The 21,296-nt window shown below is 36.7% G+C and overlaps 2 protein-coding genes and 1 non-coding gene across 3 annotated transcripts; 2 read left to right on the top strand and 1 right to left on the bottom strand.

The window, feature by feature from the left end:
• Positions 1-4,765: 4,765 nt before the first annotated feature.
• Positions 4,766-13,609, bottom strand: LOC120001373 (PH, RCC1 and FYVE domains-containing protein 1-like). The gene is made up of 9 exons (XM_038849709.1): positions 13,236-13,609; positions 12,095-12,181; positions 11,807-11,896; positions 11,595-11,681; positions 11,346-11,444; positions 8,098-10,233; positions 7,834-7,980; positions 6,428-6,885; positions 4,766-5,405 (listed from the first exon to the last, which is right to left on the bottom strand). The coding sequence occupies exons 1-9, from the start codon at positions 13,281-13,283 to the stop codon at positions 5,198-5,200; spliced, it is 3,360 nt and encodes a 1,119-aa protein (XP_038705637.1). The 5' UTR covers positions 13,284-13,609; the 3' UTR covers positions 4,766-5,197.
• Positions 13,610-17,095: 3,486 nt separating this feature from the next.
• LOC120011573 (CWF19-like protein 2) lies at positions 17,096-21,083 on the top strand. Its single transcript, XM_038862758.1, is given in 5 exon segments — positions 17,096-17,366; positions 18,218-18,572; positions 19,019-19,055; positions 19,058-19,230; positions 20,413-21,083. Coding segments are annotated over 5 exon segments (861 nt in total). The 5' UTR covers positions 17,096-17,352; the 3' UTR covers positions 20,695-21,083.
• Positions 19,843-19,972, top strand: LOC120004424. Its single transcript, XR_005469533.1, has one exon. It is a non-coding gene; the product is annotated as a small nucleolar RNA snoR111 (small nucleolar RNA).
• Positions 21,084-21,296: the final 213 nt, after the last annotated feature.

Genomic DNA, 21,296 nt, shown 5'->3' with positions numbered 1-21,296 from the left:
TTACCATCAACAACAATTGCGGAGGTACTGCCCGAATATGTTAAAGAGTTGGGCCCTCGACCCTCACCCTAAAAGGCCTATTAAGATGAGGAAAGCTTGCCTCATTTATACAAGACAACAAGATCCATCCCAGCCGATGTGGGACTCCAACACTCCCCCTCACACATGGGCTGGGCTTTGTTTACCCTAGTCTCCATGGAAAGGTGATAAGTGCGGGCCTCCATCATCGGACCACTTTTTTTGTGGCTTGGGCCTAGCTCCGATACCATGTTAAAGAGTTGGGCCCTCGACCCTCACCCTAAAAGGCCTATTAAGATGAGGAAGGCTTGCCTCATTTATACAAGACAACAAGATCCATCCCAGCCGATGTGGGACTCCAACAGTAGGAGATGTGGAGATCGAGGATGGGCCGCTGCCGGCGCCGCCTGTGGTAGTAGTACCAGTCACGGCGGTGGTGATGGTAAGTGGAGGAGAGTTCATAATTGTTGTTGTAATCATAGGGTTTGGAATATTGGAACTAGTACTGTCGAAGTTTTGACCAAATGAATCCATGAAAACTTCTTGACAATCCGATAAGATTTCTCTAAAATGGCCGATCCGATGAAGAGGATGGAGAAGCTGAAGCATACACTAATTGGGGGAGCAACTAAGTTTCTAAGCCCTACTTTAAGCTCCCAGATAGAGAGAGCTTTTTGAGAAAATAGAAAGAGGTTGACGGTGAGTTTTAGAAAGAGAAAAAATAGATGGATAGAGAGAGTGATGGAGACAGGATAAAAGCATACACTAAATAGGGGTAAAATCTTTAAAAAAAATTACATGGAGGAATATTAACATGCAACCACATTGTAGCTGAGTTGGTTATATCTCTGAATTTATGGTGAATAGTTATTTCGACATACCGTTAGGGAATATGAACCAGTTTAGAGTATTTTTTTACTTGGATTCTCCTGGTCTCGTGAGCTTTAGGGCCCATATCTGTATAAGAATTAGCAGCATGATTTCATCTATATGGGTTTCGGCTAAATCTTATTTGTCGTTAGTGTGGTGTGGATTGTTCTAGTTGCTTTGAGGTTTACATATGAGTGGCAAAAAATTGGTTTCGAGTCAATTTTGGATTGGATAACATCACATATTTACAAAATATTTACATGTCTAGACCCTAACTTCAATTGGATTTTGAACGTATTTAATCGATTAAATCCGAACAAGTAAACATGACAAAATTTATGTGTTTGGATTCTCACCCGATTTTAAATATAACAAAAATGCTGATTTTGTATATGAATTTAAAACATATAATTTATGTCTAAATTTAATTTAATCTCAATCGAATAAATTCGATAATCATGACCCAATAGAGTCTTGCCGCCCCGATTACACCCATGCAACTGTGGTATATTGGATCGGATGATTTCTCCGTTAAAAAAAAAAGAAGAAGGAATAATAACATGCATTGTTTCTTGTGTTGATTGATTGACAACTCCTTTTGCCAAATTACCTCCATTGATTTTTTTTCCACTTGTGTTCAAAACCAGCTGAAATATCATGTCAATCCACAGTTGCCCTAAACAGTTCATGTTTGATTTCTTGTCTTCTTCTCTAAACCAATAATCCATCCACGATACAACCACCCTGTGCACATGAAAGTCATCCATTATTGTCTTTGACAAGCTAGGGTTTACCTTCATAACTTACCACGCATGACACCTTAACCCTACATTAAATTATTAATCATGAATATATATATATATATATATATATATATATATATGTATGTATGTATATGTGTGTGTGAAGAAAATGAGGTGTTAATTTGTAGGGTTCAAAACTTTTTTAAAAAAATATATTTATATTTTGATTGGTCTTTCGAATCTAATGATATATTTTTTGTTCAAAACAAAAATCAAATTCAACGTGAAAAGTGTATGATAATTCTTGATCATTAGATATAAAACAAAAAACATTTCATACACTTTTCTGGTTGCATTTGAATATATTGCTGGGTTCATAAAACCGATCAAAATATAAATATATTCTTTTCAAATTTTTAAAAAATATTTTGAACTCTAAAAGTGAATCTTAAAAGTTAGAACCTTATTTTCAAAGATCTCGAACCAATATAGGAAATGACATTTGCAATTATGTGAAATTATGTTATACCCAATACCATCCTTCATCAGCTTGGTGAAATGTTACCTTTTTTTTTTTCCATTAATATTTGCTCTAGTTCCTGGAAACATCGATCCCTGACAACAGTGCTGGCATTCATTCTACTCATACTGTGTTGTATGAGAAACCCGTGTAGAATCTAAGAAAACATGTTTGGTGTTTGGATACGCACAAACTGGTTCTTAAGATTAAATTTGCAGCTTCAAACGCGTACCCCGCGAAAAATTAGGGTTTTAGTGATCAAACTTAGTAGTACCCTAATGAAATCCATTCACGATCTTTATTATTTTCTTATTTTAATGTATTTGTATAAACCACGGGTGATCAAACAAACCCTCTTTTTTGATAGACAAGTGGGAGCGAGGGCTCGAACTTGAGTATCACAATACTCAATTTAACAAGAAATTAAACACGATTTTAGTATAGTATGTGCAAATACGGCCCAAATTAGATGTCATCATATGAAATATATAAATTAATAGAACATTTGTATCCATGCCTCCTCAAAACAGCTTCGTTTGGGTTAATTTGTTAGTTTAAATTTGGTTAGAAGAATTTCCTACTTGCATTTCTGCTTTAGTTGCTCATGAGGCTGTAAATTAGCCTTTTTATTTCTTGATTTCAATATGAAGCCTGATTAATTAGTCCCACTCAAATAAACTAACTACTTTTTCTTATAATTAGGTTCCCTTCATGAATTAAGAATAAAGATGACAATACCTTGCTGATCAGTCAATTCTACGCACTAGCTGAGTTAATTACAGCTGCAGAATCAAGTCGTTAAGTAGCTTGTAATCCAATATAATCAAAATTAGCATCCTCCTTTTTCTTTTCTGTCCCTTAGGGAACATTTTTAATATCTTCCATTAGATGTTAAATTGCTAACAATTAGCGCAAGGTTGTGAGTTCAAGTTTCATGGGTGTTTTCACCATGTGTGGATAAGTCGCGCTAAAACAAAAGATTTAATTAGTCTTTAACGATACAGAACTTCGTCACTTAATTTTAGTGGAATGAAATCGTAATCAAGATCTATTTAGAAGGCAAAGAACGTAGTTTGTTCCTTTCTCTTTAATTAAGAAAAGCAAAGTAGTAAGATTAGCAGAGTCTTTTCAAAATGAAATATTGTTTGCACAAAAGCACATGGTGCAGACAAATTCGTTTTATGCCTAGTTTACGAAAAAGGAGGTTCTTATGCTTTCAGACATACCAAATCGGATTTAGGTGCTCCGCAAATCCTTAGTTTACAATTAGCATATAATGATGAAAAAAAAGTCAAACATCATCATCATCAAAACTTTTATGATGAATACCTGTCACACGAAATGGGAGCCCAAGTCTAGTAGCACCACTATCATGAATACCCGCCACACGGGATGGGGACTCAAGTCTAGCATCACAAGTTTGGGTCTAACTAAGTTTATGAGAATATCAACGGAAATCCACCACGCATATTTGTTTTCTACATCCTATACAAATTTTCTCGTTCCTTCTCCCTGTTGCACCACATGATGAATATCTGCCACACGAGATGAAAGCCCAAGTCTAGCAGCACCACTATGATGAATACCCGCCACATGGGATGGGGTCCAAGTCTAGCATCACAAGTTTTGGTTTAACTCTCTATTGAAAAGACAGGTTGACAATAGAAGATTTGTCATCCCTTATAAACTAGATGTCAAACCCACAATCTTTCGATGTGGGTTCTCATCCATCCTTCCCCCTTAGGAGTATGCACGTTCTCGTGCATGGTTAGGGCTGGACCACAACATTTTCTTTCTTTTTTTTTTTAACGGCCTTTTTCTCTTTTCCAACCCGCCTACAATGAATTTGTCCTACTGTATGCTAACCCAACTTTACAGGGGATGGGCTCTGGGGCAGGCCCGCCTATGATAGTGCCAACCCACAAGTCTTTCTTCTATCTTTTTAATGGTTTTTTTCTCTTTTCCAACCCGCCCACAATGGATTTGGTCCACTGTCTGCTAACTCAACTCTACAAGGGATGGGCTCTGGGGCAGGCCCGCCTATGATGGTGCCAACTCATAGGCCTTTCTTTTTGTTTTTTTTAACGGCATTTTTCTTTTTTCCAACCCGCCCACAATGGATTTAACTCACTGTCTGCTAACCCAACTCCACAAGGGATGGGCTATAAGACAGGCTCGCCTACGATAGTGCCAACCCATAGGCCTACACACACTCTCAATGAAAGCACCAATAATGAATAGCCGTCACACGGGATTGGGGCTCAAGTCTAACATCGAAAGTTTGGGCCTAACTCTTTATTAAAAACTGAGGTTGATAATAAGAGATTTATCCTCCCTCATAAGCTATACTTCAAACCTACCATCTTCCGATATGGGATTCTCATCACTCTATCTCTACGTTGAACATGTCCATACCATCTTAAACGATTTTTTCGTAACTTATCTTCAATAGGTGTTACTCCTATCTTAGATCTAGTAATCTCATTTCTATCTTAGATCTACCTTAAATATAGTAATCTCATTTCTTATCCTATATTTTTGTACACCTTCCAAACCATTATATTCAAATTATAGACTTTACATTTTTAAACGAATTGCGGAGTCTCCAGATCCCACCAAACCACATGGAAAACCAGTCTCAAGCCGTTGTAAACTTGACATATCCCAAAACTATGTTTATCAACTGTGCACCTACGAATATTTGACTGCTGGATGTTGAAAAACAGTACAACACAAAAAGAATGAAAGAATTACATGAATAAACGGTGATACAGGTAATTGTTTCTGCTGCAGCTAAGTAGAAGACCTTCATAGGCATCCTTGATCCACTTGGAATTGATGTGGACATCTTCTCCTTCTTACATCAAGAAATAATGGAGTAAACTCTAGCCCTGCCAATTTTCTAAGAAAAGGATCCCTCTTCTGTTCTGTTCTGAAGACATTCACTGCTAACTAGTCTATTGATACTGCTGCAGACTTGCAGTAGGAGAATGGCTCTCCTTGATCCTTCTACCCACTTTTGCATTACATGGCAAGAGGATAGATACTAAGCTTCAGAAGATGATTCTTCTTTAGAAGCCTGAATTTCGTGAGAAGGAGGTCCTTCCTCCTTGTGTTCCTCGGAAGTTGCTGGAATAGATGATGATGACCTAACATGAGCGTTGTTTGGTATTTGTGTGTTGTACCTCTTAAGTACCCTTTCTTTGTTTCTGTTCCACCATTCCTCTGCTTGTTGCTCAGCAAATTTCCGTTTACTGCAAAAACATCGAAGGCCGATTTGAGGCAGTGACATAACTCATAAGAACACTTCATGAAAGCTATTGAACCATTTGCAATGCATATTCATATTATAAAGTCCACTGCACTTTTTTTTTAAAAGCACAAGCATGGCATTTCATGTAACTGTAATGTGGTTTTGAGTGATCAACTGGCTCTAAATGGTAAGGTAGCTTTTATGTTTCTCCATGACAGAGAGCATGTATGTTTATGTAACCATGTTTCTATTTGGTGCATTAATACACTACCACTCAATAACCTTCTTCAGAATTCAAATGCCCACTAAAATTGTTGTCTTGTCAAACCTCCATCTGATTTCAATATTAGTAAAAGATTTATTAAATCGGAAATCAACTGAAAATACTTGAGTGTTGAAAACATAAATTACTATTTGATGAATCCTCACAAAACTCAAACTACAAAAATGCAAGAACAGAACACACGGACAAAGAAAGGCCAAACCATGTTTTCACAGACGGGGTTCATGAAAGCGAGTAGGGGAAGGAAGGGAACAAGAGTGAAAGTTCTTCACTTCTTCCAAAGAATGTGACATCCAAGTAGCATGATTGTTAAAAGTATCCCTGTTATTGAGTAGTTGGCCCAAGTTAAGTGAAACAGACAGAAGTATGAAATGGTGCCATTCACTCCAGATAACATAATCATCCTACTTGTGGAACTATACAAATTTAACTAATTGGTCCAAAAATCATCTCAAGCTTGTCATTAACCTTCAACTTTGGGTGCTTGGGCCAACATCCTACTTCAATATGCATGTGTATGCCTACTTGCGCAAGTAGCATGCTGTATCCATTGACCTACCATGAGGCTAGAGAGAATTTGCTATTGGCTAGAAAATTAGGTTTGTTTTTTCTTCCTCAATTTATTGGAACTGAGGTTCTTCCTAAATAAGTCTGTTTGCAGGATAGGTTATTAATGCAGACTCTATTCATGTCAATGATAGATTAAAACTTAAAAGTATAGCAATTTTTCCAGCAAGTACCTGAATCTAACTCTCTTGAAGTTCCTGCCACCGTTTCGACGTTGAACAAAAGTTACATAAACGCCTGGTTCAAATTGTTCAATAATTTCTTTTTCTCCTTCGCTCCTTCTTGTTGTAGCGTTGGTTGATTTGGAGTCTTTCCCTGAGCTTTGATGACTTGCAGCTCCATTTGTAGTAGAAACAGAAGGTCTACTATCATAAGGGACATTTCCACTACAATGAGACATATCAGTAGCTCCTGTAGAGTTGTCATGATCTTCCATTTTATTAGAAGACTCATGCACCATTGGATTTTCATCATGTGCAATTTGTTGGTGAGGCTCTGAGCCTGTGGGCAAGGAAGATGAATCTTCGGATGTCTCATTTGTGTTTAGAAAAGCTTCAGCATGAGCACTCATCATTCTAAAGGTTTCACTCTCTTGGCACTCGGGAGGCAGCTTTTCTGTTATTTCCTTCAACTGAATAACAAAGGCAGTGAGAATTCTGACTAAAAGCATATTTCACTTAAGGAGCTCTTTGCGTAGTGGTAGCCTACCCTAAGGACTTGAACCAACGTAAGATCCCAAGTTCGAGTCCCCTTTCACGCTAATGACAATAATTAAAAAAGGATACAACTTATCCAAAAAATGAAGCATGTCACCTATTACTCACATGACCAATGAATTCAAGAACATATTCATTCTGTAATGTGAATCATAGTTGTTATTTGCATGGATTCATGCCATACATGTTTCATTATACAAAAAGTTGAGTTACTCTTAGCTTTTTCAATAAATACAAGGATACATAAATTTCACATAAATATTTGCTTTGTCTAGGATGACAATGAATAACAGGGTTGTATCTCAATTGATCCATGCAGGTGGAAACATGGTAAAAAATTTGTTGTAGACAGCTAAATTTGGTTGCATTCATTTGCTTTTGTTTGTACATTGAATAATCTAATTAAAAAGGTGGCAAGCAAATAACCAGGCACAACCAGGATGGTAAAAATTATGTGAGTATGTAAATATGTTTAATTTGATGAATAGCATGATCTTTTCTCCTATGTTGCATTGTAAACAAATATTCCCATTCTTGTCACTTTTAGTTGTCTTTTGCGTAGCTATTAAAGTACTTTTGCTACTAATTAAACAAATTGTGCTATGGCATTTACTGAAGTACTTGTATGCTATTAATTTTCTCTTTCATTTATTTTTCTACATTGCTCATTTGTGTGCACATACTCACACATACTATACGCATAAAATTCAATTCCAACTATTATAAGTCTCTAACTCGATTAAATGTTATTGGCTCTAACTTATACCATCTCTATCATCATTATTTACAATTACCAGAAGCATATTAGCATCTGAAATTCATTGTATTGAATGACAAAGTGAATTTGAGGAAAGTAAATCTACCTGTTCTGTGATGGACTTCACAATGTCCTTTGCTTCTCTACACCTGGAAGATTCAGCTTCAGCCAAGGAAGCAGCATCTTGAGCGTTCTTCTGCAGTTTCTGAATCTCCATGTCTTGAACATCACACTTCTGGTTCAATGTTCTAATCTGATGTCAATTGGAAGAAGATAGGGTTATTTCTTTTCGACAGCTTCTTGAATTAGATTCGTAAACAATACAAGGATGCATGTAAAGCAAGCTAGAATAACAGGGGTAAAGTGGTACTTGATTGTGCAATTTAGCTAATTCTTGGTGCAGTATATCATTCGATCTTTTGAGTGTATCAACAACACCTCTGGAAAATCCAGGAGAGGCTGAGCGCGGAGGGCTTGGTCTCCTTGAGTATGGGGAAGAAGGTCTTGAGTTGCTAGTGGGCTGAGGTGTTGGGTGGAGAGCAATCTGAGGTGTCGGGTGGAGAGCAATCTGAGGTGCCGGATTCATAGCAAGCTGAGGTGTTGGATTCATAGCAGGCTTCCATGCATTTTGAAGAGCACTTAGTGAACTTGGAAATGCAATATCTTTCAGCTGTAAAAGTGAAGGAACTTGAGAAGCCCTTATTATGGAAGGAGAATCAGAATGGTCTCCACGTTTTCCAGACTTGACTTCAAGGTATCTGACTGGTTCTGTAGTGGGAGAGAGCAAAATCCTGGAAGATCTTACCTCTCCTCTGTCTATTCTTTCCCTAGTATCTATTGACCGGCGAGGAGCAGCAACTTTTCTGTTAATATTTGAATCATTCCCGGCTTCAGCAGCTTTAAGTTTTGCATAGCAAGCATCACAAACACGATGCGGTTTGCCAGGAGTTGGAGCTAATGCTGCTTTCAATGCTTTTCTGGAACTGCATGCATGGCAATGAACAAGACCACAATGATAGCAGTTGTGCCTCTTTCTTGTAAAACCAAATGCTTGCCGACAACCAGAGCAAACTGATTGGTCTGCTCCTGAGACCCACTTATGGATGCATATACTGGAAGTAAAGTTTGAGCCACAGACTATATTTTTAACGTGCCTATCCTTCAGTGTTTCGACCAATGTTGGGGATTTTCTATCTTCTGTGTCCCCATGACCTAATCTTCCATTGGCACCCCTTCCCCAAGTGAGTACTTCACTTCTTGACGTCAAGACCGCAACATGATATGCACCACAAGCAATTTCTTCAACAAATTCACCTACCAATTTATCTTGTACTAAGCAAGGTACCTTTCCATCAGAAATTGGATTTCCTAGCTGACCGTTTTCAGGACTGCCCATGGTAAACACATGACCAGAGGTAGTGAGGGCTACAGTCATAGTGTGCCCACATGCCAGCTGGTGGAAGTTGTAATCGATGAGACAAGAAACACAGGTAGGAAGCAGGTAAGTATCCTTATTTCCATGACCTAGACGGTATTTGTCACCGTCACCCCAGGTGAACAACTTTCTAGATGAAATATTTGCACCAGGTTGGCCCATAACCTCCACAATAGCGGCTGTGTGCCATACTCCACATGCAACCTTAAGAGTCTTTAGTCCACTCAACAACTGAACTTCTTTTGGACATGAAACACTTTCTCGATCTCCATGGCCTAGAACACCAAATGCTCCATCGCCAAATGTGAACAGTTTCCCATTGGAAGTAGCCAATGCCGAGTGCCATGAACCACATGCAATAGATAAAACTTGAAGTCCTTCTAAAGGACCAGAAACTCTTTTTGGTATCCAGTGGCTGACATCAGTACCATGTCCAAGAAGTCCAGCATTATGGGTGCCATCACCCCAAGTGAATAGATCTCCGGAAGTAGATACAGCACATGTATGGTACTCACCACATGCAACAAAATCTACATTGATAACAGCCAGGAACTCGATGAGACGAGGATGACTAAAGTCTTTTTCAATTCCATGACCAAGTCTACCCCCAGATTCCTCCCCCCAGGTGAAAACCTCACCTTGCCTTGTTACAAGGGCAACATTTCGCACCCCACAAGCAATCTGATGAACATCAAGGACTACATTTGATTCTAATGGTTTAGGTGTCAAGACATCGACTTTTGTTGGGATTGAGCTCACAGACCCATCGGAAACTGCATCACTCCAAACTTCTCCCCATACATAAACATCACCCAGTGATTCTATGTCTTCTGGACCAGATCCTCCACTTGAACAACTGGGAGTACTTGAGACACTAATACGAAATCCATCTCCAGTACTTGTTCTTAGTTGCATATTTGCATTATCTGACACCACATCTGAACTTGCCAATGTCAAAGGAGAATCACGAGAACCTGAATCAACAGGTACCCTCCCACGAGCAATACTAGAAGTGTCATCTAGAGATGCACCAAAAGGACTACCATTTTGAACAAAATCTCCACCATGTACCTGCAAAGTAGACATGCAGCTAAATAAAGTTGTTTAACAACATAGTGCTTCAATTCCCTTAAGTGATATTGACAATGGATTCACGGAATATGGAAGACATATTCAGAGTAAAAGACGTCATGGTACACAATTCAACATGCTCATGTAAGATCTTCCATCATTAACTTAATTACATTACACCACAAAAATTTTATGGTTTGTAATAACACCTGCAAAGATCTTTGGGATTTCATTGTGTTCTTCGAGATTGCAAGTACTAGTCGCTTTCATTAAGAGGATGCAATATTCAGGTTTCCTAATCCAGGCCATATGAATTCTTAAATTCTTCTTCCTTTGTTTGTTTCTTTACTTTTTCTGCAACTTAAATTATGCTGCTTCATAATGGATAATACGGGAGGTTTTTTTTTTTTAACTATGAGCAAGTAATCTCCTTAATGGTAAAAATGCATAAAGCAAACTCAATGTAAGTAACACATTGTGTTTTTCTTTCTTTCTTTATTTCCATTTACATTCATTCATTCATTTAAATTTTTTTCCTCTATCCCTTTTCTTTTTGTTTGTCTGTATTTATTTTCCTCCTAGGAGAATTTCCCTAATTCACTACATTCATGAGTTGATCCCAATATCATCAATTCTCTCATTTTGTGGCCAGAGGCTGTTTATTGTGGCTACAACGTAAATGGCATGAGGAATATAAGGAAGTTTTATCTTCGATTAGTACTGAATCTACTGTCATGAAAAGAACAAGAGAAAGTTATTATTTGTGTGATTAAGTAGTAGGCACTGCTCTTGAGCAGATTTTTCCAGCTCCAAAATTTATTTTACATGTTTTACTAAGATTTCACCAAATATGGTCATTTCTAAAATTTAGTCTGGAATTTTTTAGCTTATTCATTGGTCAAATATCAAAAAGGTAAATTCAATATTGCATGGTTGCATAAGTGTATCTTTTAAAATCAAGCTTGATGTTTTGACAATAAATCTAACTTTGACATAAAACATCACACCCACAAACCAAACCAAGCTTTAGGAAGGTTTAAATGTAATCAGATTAGTTCAGAAAACTCACTATTTGCAACCACAAATGGATCTGCGTAAAATCAGAAACTTACGTCAGAAATATCACTCGTAGCACGTCTGTTACGATTTTTCCCAATCAATGTCTTAAGGCCTCCAAACCACACCTCCGCCTCAACTTTGTCCTTGCAGATCTACAAACAGGAACAATCAATGACAACACTTATCATCATCATCCAAGCATTTATCCCAAAATTTTGGAGTTGACTACATGAGTGTATGAGAAAATCAAAGGGAATCAACTACGTTCATTTCCGCCATTTACATTGTTTAGTGGAACTAACCAGATCAAGAGATCTTTCACCGTTATTATATATAAGTGAAAATGACAGATAATCCTTTTCTGGGCGCAAGTATCTTCTGAACACAGCCTGTTAAGGAAACACCCATAGCAGTTATTCAAGCCACTTGAGGAAGAAACAATGTCAGAATCACATAAAGTGGCTGGACTGCAGATTTTTTCATCAAGAATTTTCAAATGAGGTGTTTTACTCACAGTTCTCTGTCCAGGGATGATCCGTAAGACGGATGACAACCTTAGATTCCTTTCGTCTCCATGTGAGATCCAGATCAGTGATGTTTCATCCTGTTAATACCACTAAAGTTAAAATTATTCAAGCATTGAGCTTGCTGACAGATTCACTATAATTATTCATGGAGGAGATAGGTAAGCTGAAACACTAGAGAATTGAATAGGTAAGTTACTCCAGACACACAAACAAAAAGAAGAATATGAAAGTTTCTTCCCCCAAATTTGATTGCAAGCAGAGGAAAGAAAACTTACCAGTGAAACTCTGAAGGCACGGAATTTAGGTTTCCCTTTCCTACTGTACTTGATCAATTGTGTGCCTTTTTTCAGGGTAATGAGTGCCTTCATAGAAAGGGAATATCAGAAAAAATTCAGAGCACCTAGGAATAATGTATTTAGTAAAAATGATTAAAATAAAGGCTTAAAATCTTAGAAATTACATTCTTCGTGAAAAATGAAAAAAAAAAACAAGAAGAAGAAGAAATTTTAATACCATCAGACTATCAGAGGCAATAGAATTTAACAGTTCCAAACGACTACTTTCTATATGTCTATCCTATCTAGAGGAACCCATAGACAAGCCAACCGGCAGATGCCCAATGCCATCTGATACACAAGTAAGAACATATCTAGGTCACACTCATCGCTCGCGTAAAAAAATCCAGCCGTCCATAAATGCAAATTTTCTGAAGGTATCATTTCCACATCTAGTTCATATTTGTAACAACCCCTACGTTCAAAATCGAATATGGGAATGATCCTTTTTCCTTGAAATAACAAACTAAATGACTTCCTCAAAGCCCAAGCTATTTTTATGTCCTAAATTTTACTGGGGGAGTAGTGTTTAAAAGCTCAATACTTGTTGTTTAGCTAAACTACTACAGTATTAACAGTTTTATGCTCGTCAAAATGATAGTTTATGCATCAATTCATCCTTAACTGTAGAGTTAATGATGCCATCCAAGCTGCATCACTTCATCCTCAGAGGAAGAAGTTCATCAATCATTTTGACTTGGTGATTATTCATTTGCAAGCTTCATCCAATCTCTTGATATACTAATCCTAGAGTTCTCCTTAAACAGCTCCAAATTCATAAGATTCTCGTGGCATATTATGTTTCTGGGTATGCCATAACTGTACATTATTACACTAATTGATCGAAAATTGAGCTTTATCCACAAAATTGAACATAAAATATGGAAAAAAAAAAGCAAAAAAATAAAATAAATTCTCTTTCCACTGGGGCTAGAAAAGTCAGTAGAAATGCCACTTGCTAGAACAAAATTTCGAGTACTTTGTTAGTGGACACTCGATTCCGTTCTTGAATCCTTAGATTTCAGTTTTTTCAGCTACATAAAGCGAAAGAGACCAAAAAAAACTAGAGGGAATGACTAACTTGCTCGATATCACGCTCGGGATGCCCATAACTAACAAGATCTGCCATTCCATCGCCGAAGAAGAAGCTCAACCGGCGGCAACTTCCGTGGCCCAGTCTTCATAGATGCATTTGCTTTTTTCTTTTTATTTGGACCTCTCATCAAACTCTCTCGTCGAGGTAATCCAAGAAATCAGAATCCAGGACTCATAGATCAATCGTAACAAAACATGAATTATAGTCGTGATAATCCTATTTTTTGAGGCAATCGGATCGTGAAGCGAATGCAGATCAGAGGGAGGAGAAGAGAGAGACAGAGTAGGGGAAGCGAAACGAGAGGGGGAGTAAGCAACGGGTCTCATGTTTAGGGAAGTTTGCAGCTCACCAGTCATTGGGGTCAGATATTGGCGCGCTCTTTTGCTTGCGTCCACGTCCCCCTAATACTTATTATAATAATTATCATTTAATATTATTATTCAACACACAAATACCGTAGAAACGACTGAAATAGGCAGGGCATAAGCCTCTGCAATGTCACTGGGGGAGCTATCGAGTAGTAGCGAAAAGGCTTGGCGCTCTAAATCTCATATCCCCTAGAGAAGAAAGTGAAGTGTAGAACATAATAACCCAAATCTCCTAACCTAGTGAAAGCATTTTCTTTGACACATCATAGAGGACAACAAATCTTGCGGGCTAATATGGGTTGCTCCAAAGCGGATAATATTCACTAACCCCAAGAAGGGGCAGACTGTTACAATTAGTATCATAACCCACTCACCAGTGTTGAGGGTATGAGACTCACGGAGACATGAACTCTTAAGTGGGGGAGATTGTAGCACCTGGCTCGAGTAGGTGGAGCCATAAGCCTCTATAGTATCAAGTTTGGTGGTGCTAGGCGAGCTATCGATCAATGGTCTAAATCCCATATTGTCCAAAGAAGAAATGAAGTGCATAATATAATAGGTTAAATCTTCTAACCTAGAGACCGCGTTTTCTGGACCAAAGGGTCCATAAGAACAAATCCATCCAAGCTAGTATAGACTAGCCTAAAACGGACAAACATTCATTGGGGTCAAAAAGTAAGTTTAGACATATAAATTAAAAAATATTTTTATATAAAAAATTAATTTATAATGTCATATATAATATTATTTTAATAGAAAAAGAAAGAAGAGAAGAAAAATGGAAAAAAAAAATATAAACTCTAAAAGAAGCTTCAATTTGGAGTTTATTTTTTTGTAGAGTTTATTAGAGTTTCTAAGCTAACTTATAAGTTATTAGAAGAAAAAAGAAAAAGAAAAAATAAATATAAGCTCTAAAAGAAACTTCAATTTAGAATTGATTTTTCGAGAGCTTATTAGAGTTTCTAAACTAACTTATAAGCTATTTTATTTGAGGTGTTTAGAAGAGTATATGTCCTTAGCGTATAAGCTACTGTGGACAGTGGACTAAAAGGAATCAAATAAGACGAAAGCAAACCCATCAACAATATAATTAAGAAAAATTATTGTGAAAGATCAATTTACCCTTGATCTGTAAATTATTAGAAATTCTATTGTTAAGTTTACACACACATTATCTCCTTTAACCCCAAATTCATCTTCACACTCTCTTACCGATTTAACCATTGCCCAGATGATTGCTGCCACCAATTCTCCACACCAGATTCGAAGTTCATTTCTGACCAAGAAACGTCGACTTGCAATTTCGACCAAGAAGACGCCCAATATCAAGGTCAAACAGTTAGAGATTGAGTAGAGGAATGATCATTGATTTGTAAATCTCTCTAATATGTATATTACTTCTAAAAATCTCTTAAATAAAACAAGATCGGTAAAATAATTGTTACATAGCATTAGTGGGTGTGTATAATTGTACTCCACGTGCTGATTTTGTGTTAAAAACGGTTGAAACGAAAATCAACAAATCAAATCCGATTTTAACTCAAGAAATCGGTAGAGTCGCTTTGTTTTTCTTTCAAAAAAAATGACAGTGTCTTGTTGTTTTTCTTTTAGAAAAATGATAGGATCGTGTAGAAGAAAAACGACAGTCGTGTTGCTTTTTCTTCTAGTAAAACGACATTCTATTGTTGGTTTTTTCCCTTTGGGAAATTATGATGTAAACTTAGTAGTCTATAATTAAATATGCAAAAATTATTTATTTTAAATTTTTAGTTTAAGGATTAATATGTTATTGATATAAGGATATTTATGTAAACTAAAAAAAAATTAAAAAGTGATGTAAATATAATATTTTTGTGATGGGTAGATAAAATTTTTAAAGGAGGCAAAAGGCCCAAAGGATAAATTAAATACTTAAAACATACAAAGCCCACAACAATTAGACTTCAAGTTGAAGTTGTAGACCGAACGAGATACATACTAGATGGAAAACTTTAGTCACACCCTGATTTTTACTAAAGACACCCCGTCAATTGAATTTTACAAGGATGGTCAACTGATTTTACAAAATAAATTTTTTTGTACAGCCCGCTCATATATAATTTTTTGTATATCCCACCCCATATAACTGCATAATATCTAGGGTCGACTTTCTGATTGTTTAAAAAACTATTGAGTGCTTATATTCATTTATGGTATGAGCATGCAAAATAGCCTATATAGGCTATACCTATGTGTTTGGAAAGTTTGACTATTCATTACTCTTATCAAGGTTTTGAAAAATAGACAAGTCGGTCGAACAGGTGATCGTCTCTCTATTGAACTAACCAGTTATACAATGGCTAATAGCCAATATAAGTTGAATTAAAGACAAAGTCTAAATGATAACAGAACTGACCGATTATACAATGGCTAATAACCTATATAAGTTGAATTAAAGATAACGTCTAAATGATAACAGAACTGACCGATTATACAATGGCTAATAGCCTATATAAGTTGAATTAAAGATAACGTCTAAATGATAAGACAAGAACACTATTAATTTTGAAAGAACTTGATTTGCTATAGTATGCGGACAATGGACTAAAGGGAAGAAACACCAAAAAAATTATAAGTCTACACCCATAATTGTAGTGAAAAGACCAAATTACCCTTATTTTATACAATATTAAAATATTAGTGTTAAGTTTACAGACATATTTTTTTTAAAAATATAATAAGACAAAAAAACCGAATTCTTCTTCCTCATGTCGGAATCCCTCATTCCTCTACAAAATCGTCCTAAATCATCATCAGTTACACCCACTCTGTTTCTTTGACTTGCAATCGAGCCTCACCCTGTGTTTCACAACCTCCTAAGCTTGAGCTAGGCTCGGGGCCACCCTCAAGAGAGAGGTCACCACTTGAATCATCTTCCCTGCATGATTTGCTGCATCTTGGACTTGTGGATGATGCGCTGGTACCTCTATCCATCTTGGACCATGATCCCCTGATTAATCCCTTAATTTTGCAAACTCAATTTTACGAATTAAGTAATTTAAATTTAAATTTAACACAAAAACCCTTAATTTTGAGAACTCAACTTTACGAATTAAGTAATTGAAACTTAAATTTAACACAAAAAGGGGAATAAGTGAAACTGATACAACATTTCTTGGGACCCCAAGATCAGAGGAGGTGAAAGGAGAGGAGGAGTAGCCAACATGCTTGGATTCCTGCAATTGCTTGAAGTTCAACTACGGCTTCAACCACACCTCAAGCGTTTCTTATGAAAAATTGAGTTTATTGGATTGATGGTATGAATCGGGAGGAGGAGGCGACAATGTAAATGTAGTATTCTCTAATTAAATACGTTAAAATTATTTATTTTAATTTTTTAATTTAAAAATTAATATGTCATTTTATGTATAAAGATATTTATGTAAATTAAAAAAATAATGTAATTATCTTTTTGTTGTGTTCATGTAAAATTTCCCTAAGAATTCATTAAGGGAGTCGGAGGCCCAAAAGAGAGAATAAATAGTAGATAGGACGAAAAGTATACAGAATGCTGAACTCTGAAGACGATCGAAGCAGAGGCAAGGAAACACAGTCGCAGCCGAGCTAGGAGAAGACACAACCAGAAGGCTGAACTCTGGAGACGATCGACGCAGAGGCAAGGAAACACAGACACGGCAGAGCTAGGAGAAGATACAACAAAGCTGGAAAATCGCACAGCAGAACACTAACATCTTATGAAATCTTCGAGGTAAATTGTCGTTAGGGTTTGTTTATACTGTTTCTTTCTGCTCTTTCTTCTCCTTCGATTCTCAAGTATCAACTCTATGCATTCAATTGATTCAAATTGAATTCGAGAGATGATGGCTGATTCGTATTAGAGACTATTAGGGATTAGAAGACGAGATGATGGCTGGTGAAGCCCAGCGCCTCGCCTTGCTTCAGCGCTTAAGCGCGCACTGTAGGCTTTTGACAACTATGGACTCAAAAATAAAAGATAGTAATTGGAATACCCGGTGGAGTCGTGTGCATGAGGAAAACATATGTTGGTTTCCTTGTGTGCTAGTGAGGAGAAGCTAGAAAGAATATCAAGATAGTTTATGGGATTTTCAGGATCGCAGATGAGTTTAGGAAAACTAGATAGTTAGGTTGAGGCCTTGGTTTTGAAACAGCCCCTCCACATATTATGTGAGGGCAAGGTCTGTGTACATCTTGCTTATCCCGACCCCGTCCATTACAGGAGCTTTGTGCATGAGTGTTGTTTGAATTGTTTATCATCACCATAATTAAACAGGCGAGCATGTGACCTAGTGGTAGAGTTACAGGGTTGCAACCTAGATGTTACATATTCAATTCTTGCAAATAGTCTCTCTATATTATGTGGGGGTCCATATTATGTGAGGGTAAAGTTTGCGTACATGCTGCTTGTCCCCGACCCTGCCCATTGCGAGAGTTGTGCACAAGAGTTATCTATCCTCACTATAAACAAGAAACACTCCCAATGGTACAAATGGGCTCTTAATTTACTATTGCTTTCCATATCAATATCATCTTTTTCTTCTCATTCGTAGGTATGTTTATTTTATTTTTCTTTGTACAGAGATATATTGTCACAGATTTATATACCAGAAAGGAAGAGGATGCTGATAGGTATCTAGCTCATAAAATTATGCAGAACAAGCAGTGCAATTTATTTGGTCGAGCAGTTGATGAATATGATTTTGAAGATGGCCCAAAGAAAAAGTCCCGGAAGAAAGGGAGAGATGACGATCACAAAGTTTATGGGAAGAACATTTTTGCAAAGCGCATCTTGACTCAGCAAGAACGCTGTATCTTTTGCTTTGAGAACCCGAATCGACCAAAACATCTTGTTGTATCCATAGCAAATTTCTCTTATTTGATATTGCCGAAATACCAACCCCTTGTGCCAGGACATTGCTGCATCTTAACATTGCAGGTAATTTTAATCTACTCCTTCTTTTGCTATATTTTCATTTTATTTTGTTAATTAGTTTTATCGGATGATTTTTCAATTTTAGTTTTGGCTCCATGTCTTCAGAAATTCTTTTTGATGCTTTGACAAAGTGAAGATTTTTTTCTCCCCTTTTCTTTCACCTGAATGCACAATATTATTTACAGTGGCCCAATTACTAGGATTATTATGGAACTGCCAAAAAATGAATCATTCAAAAAATTTGTAGTAAAAAATGTGAAAATGTGTCACTTCTTGAGCCTTGACTTGTTTCAAAATGTGGAGCACTTGTTCTGGCGAGTAAATTGAACTTACATCTTAGAACGGTTTTATTTACATTGAAACGTAATTATAGATGTGATGTGATCTCTCTCTCCCTCTCTTGTTAACTTCGTTAGAGTTTAATTTAATAATGTTCTTTTCTTCTGTAGCATGAGTCAGCCACGAGGACTGTTGATGATAACATATGGGTGAAATTCGCAACTTCAAGAAATGCCTCATAAAGATGTTCGCAAAGCAAGAAAAGGATTTGGTGTTCATTGAAACAGTGATGGGATTGGCTCAGCAACGTTGTCATTGTATGATTGAGTGCATTCCATTGCCTAGAGAAATTGCAAAACAGGCCCCACTTCATTTTAAAAAGGTAAGGTCTCCTTATGATATTATATATCGATTTGTGTTGCTTTGTCTATTTTTTATGTAATATGTTCCTCATTCAGTTTTTGGAAGTCATCTTGAAAACTTTGACTCTCTGCCCTGTTCCCCTTTCTATAAAACCATACAATCTTTTTAATTAAAAAAAAGAATGTGCAATTAATTTCTGCAAATGTATTTTCCATTTATGGGGGAAGTTCTTGCCTTAATGTTAGGCAGTAATTCATAAAGCTGGTTCAGCTTGGATTAGCATGTTATGGGTAGAGAAACTATTGCTTTAGAATATTTAATATGGCCAATTTCCATGCATGTGGTGCAGGTTAATTAGTGTTCTGTATTGGCAATGCTGTTAAGTGGAGTTTGGAAAATTTCTTGTTTTCTCATACCTTTGTCTTGAATCATTTGCTAGTCACTTTTAGTGAGTGTTGAGAAATGTCTAGTTGGGGATATACCGATATAGCATCACATAAATGTTAAAATTTCGGCTTAACAAGTGTTGTAGTAGTCTGTGCTATTATCTGGTTTTCTCTGTTCTTGAATTCTTTGTATGTTAGTTATAAAGGTTTCCTGATAGGATTTGGAAGAGAACCTTTGTTCTCTGTCGAGAACAAGATATGATTTTAGTAGTCTCTTTGTCTACAATGTCAGATAAGGTATAGCAAATCAACAGCTGAGACGTCATTTCATCGCCATTTCTCTCAATTGATGATTTGATTGTTGCTCGGCCACATATTCTTTGTTTTGTTAATCCCTAGTACTGGGTCCATAATCATTGTGTTTGTAGTTGGGCCAGTGTATATAACTTTTGTGACGTCAACTGTTGTTATCCTCTGGTATTTTCAGTTGCCATTTGCGGAATAACTGCCAAAAAATTTCTGTGCTTGCCATTTCTGACTATTATTTGTCGTTTCTAATCAGTTTCTATTTTACAATATTCTGTTAAATCTGTTTATTTTACAGTTTGTGATGTCTTGGGCTACCTTCTACATCTGTTTAAATTCTCCTTCAATGTTATGATTGTAGTACTAAAGGTTCAGATGTTACCATAAGTATTTTGAGTATATTTTCATAGTATTTTTCTTAAAATACATACACAATTGCAGTGTTTCTTATATCGTGGAATATGTTCTTGCCGGCTTCTGTAAAAATTCCTGACAACAATTTGTTTTAGGCAATTGATGAAGCTGAAGATGAGTGGAGCCAGCATGATGCAAAGAAGCTCATTGATACAAGTGTGAAGGGTTTGCGTGGTTCAATCCCCAAAAATTTTCCATACTTCCACGTGGAATTTGGTTTCAAAAGCAGCTTTGGCCTTAACATTGTAAGAGGCATGCTACGATTGCCAGTGGAAGACATGTACCGTCGACACGAGACAATTGAGGCTCAAAAGCAAGCTGTTGCAAAATTTGCTCAAGAATGGGAGCCTTTCGATTGGACGAAACAACTCGACTAAGTGATCTGGGGCTATTGTACATTCAAATTTCTAAAGGTGGGATCAATTGAGAGCAGAGATCAGTGGGTTGGTCCGGAAAGAATTAGTGAGGAAGTTGAAGGAGTTGGCATCAACCATGCATCATACATACAGGAGCACATATGTGGTATGATTGATATGGGTTGAGTCTGTATACTTGGGAGGTTACCATATTTTAAGCCCGAATCATGTCTAATTGTAGAGCATAATCTGTTGTCTTTGTTATGTTTATTACAGAACAAGATTCTCATTCTCCTATGTGGAATCAGGGCATGAGCTAGGGACTTGAGCTTGTATTTGCTTTCATCATTTTCCCCCCTCCTTAGAAGTCTATTATCTTGAAATAAAGATCTCAGTATCCAATTCCTCAATCGAAGATCTATGATTAAAAGATACTGATAAGAAATAGTCTCTCACTTAAGAAGAGTTGTTTTAGTCGTGATTCAAAATCCTTGGCTTGTACAGAGATGTTTGAACAAATCAACTTTGCACATACTCATTAGAGATTAGATATTAGAGATTAGATATTAGATAAACAGGTTATCCACTCATGATTTCGCGATAATAATTTTATTGATTAAAAT

The sequence above is a fragment of the Tripterygium wilfordii genome, chromosome 1 (genome assembly GCF_013401445.1).
Source record: "Tripterygium wilfordii isolate XIE 37 chromosome 1, ASM1340144v1, whole genome shotgun sequence".
In the NCBI taxonomy this organism is placed as follows: domain Eukaryota; kingdom Viridiplantae; phylum Streptophyta; class Magnoliopsida; order Celastrales; family Celastraceae; genus Tripterygium; species Tripterygium wilfordii.
The sequence above is the reverse complement of the archived record's forward strand: the minus strand, read 5'-3'. Positions and strand labels throughout refer to the sequence as shown.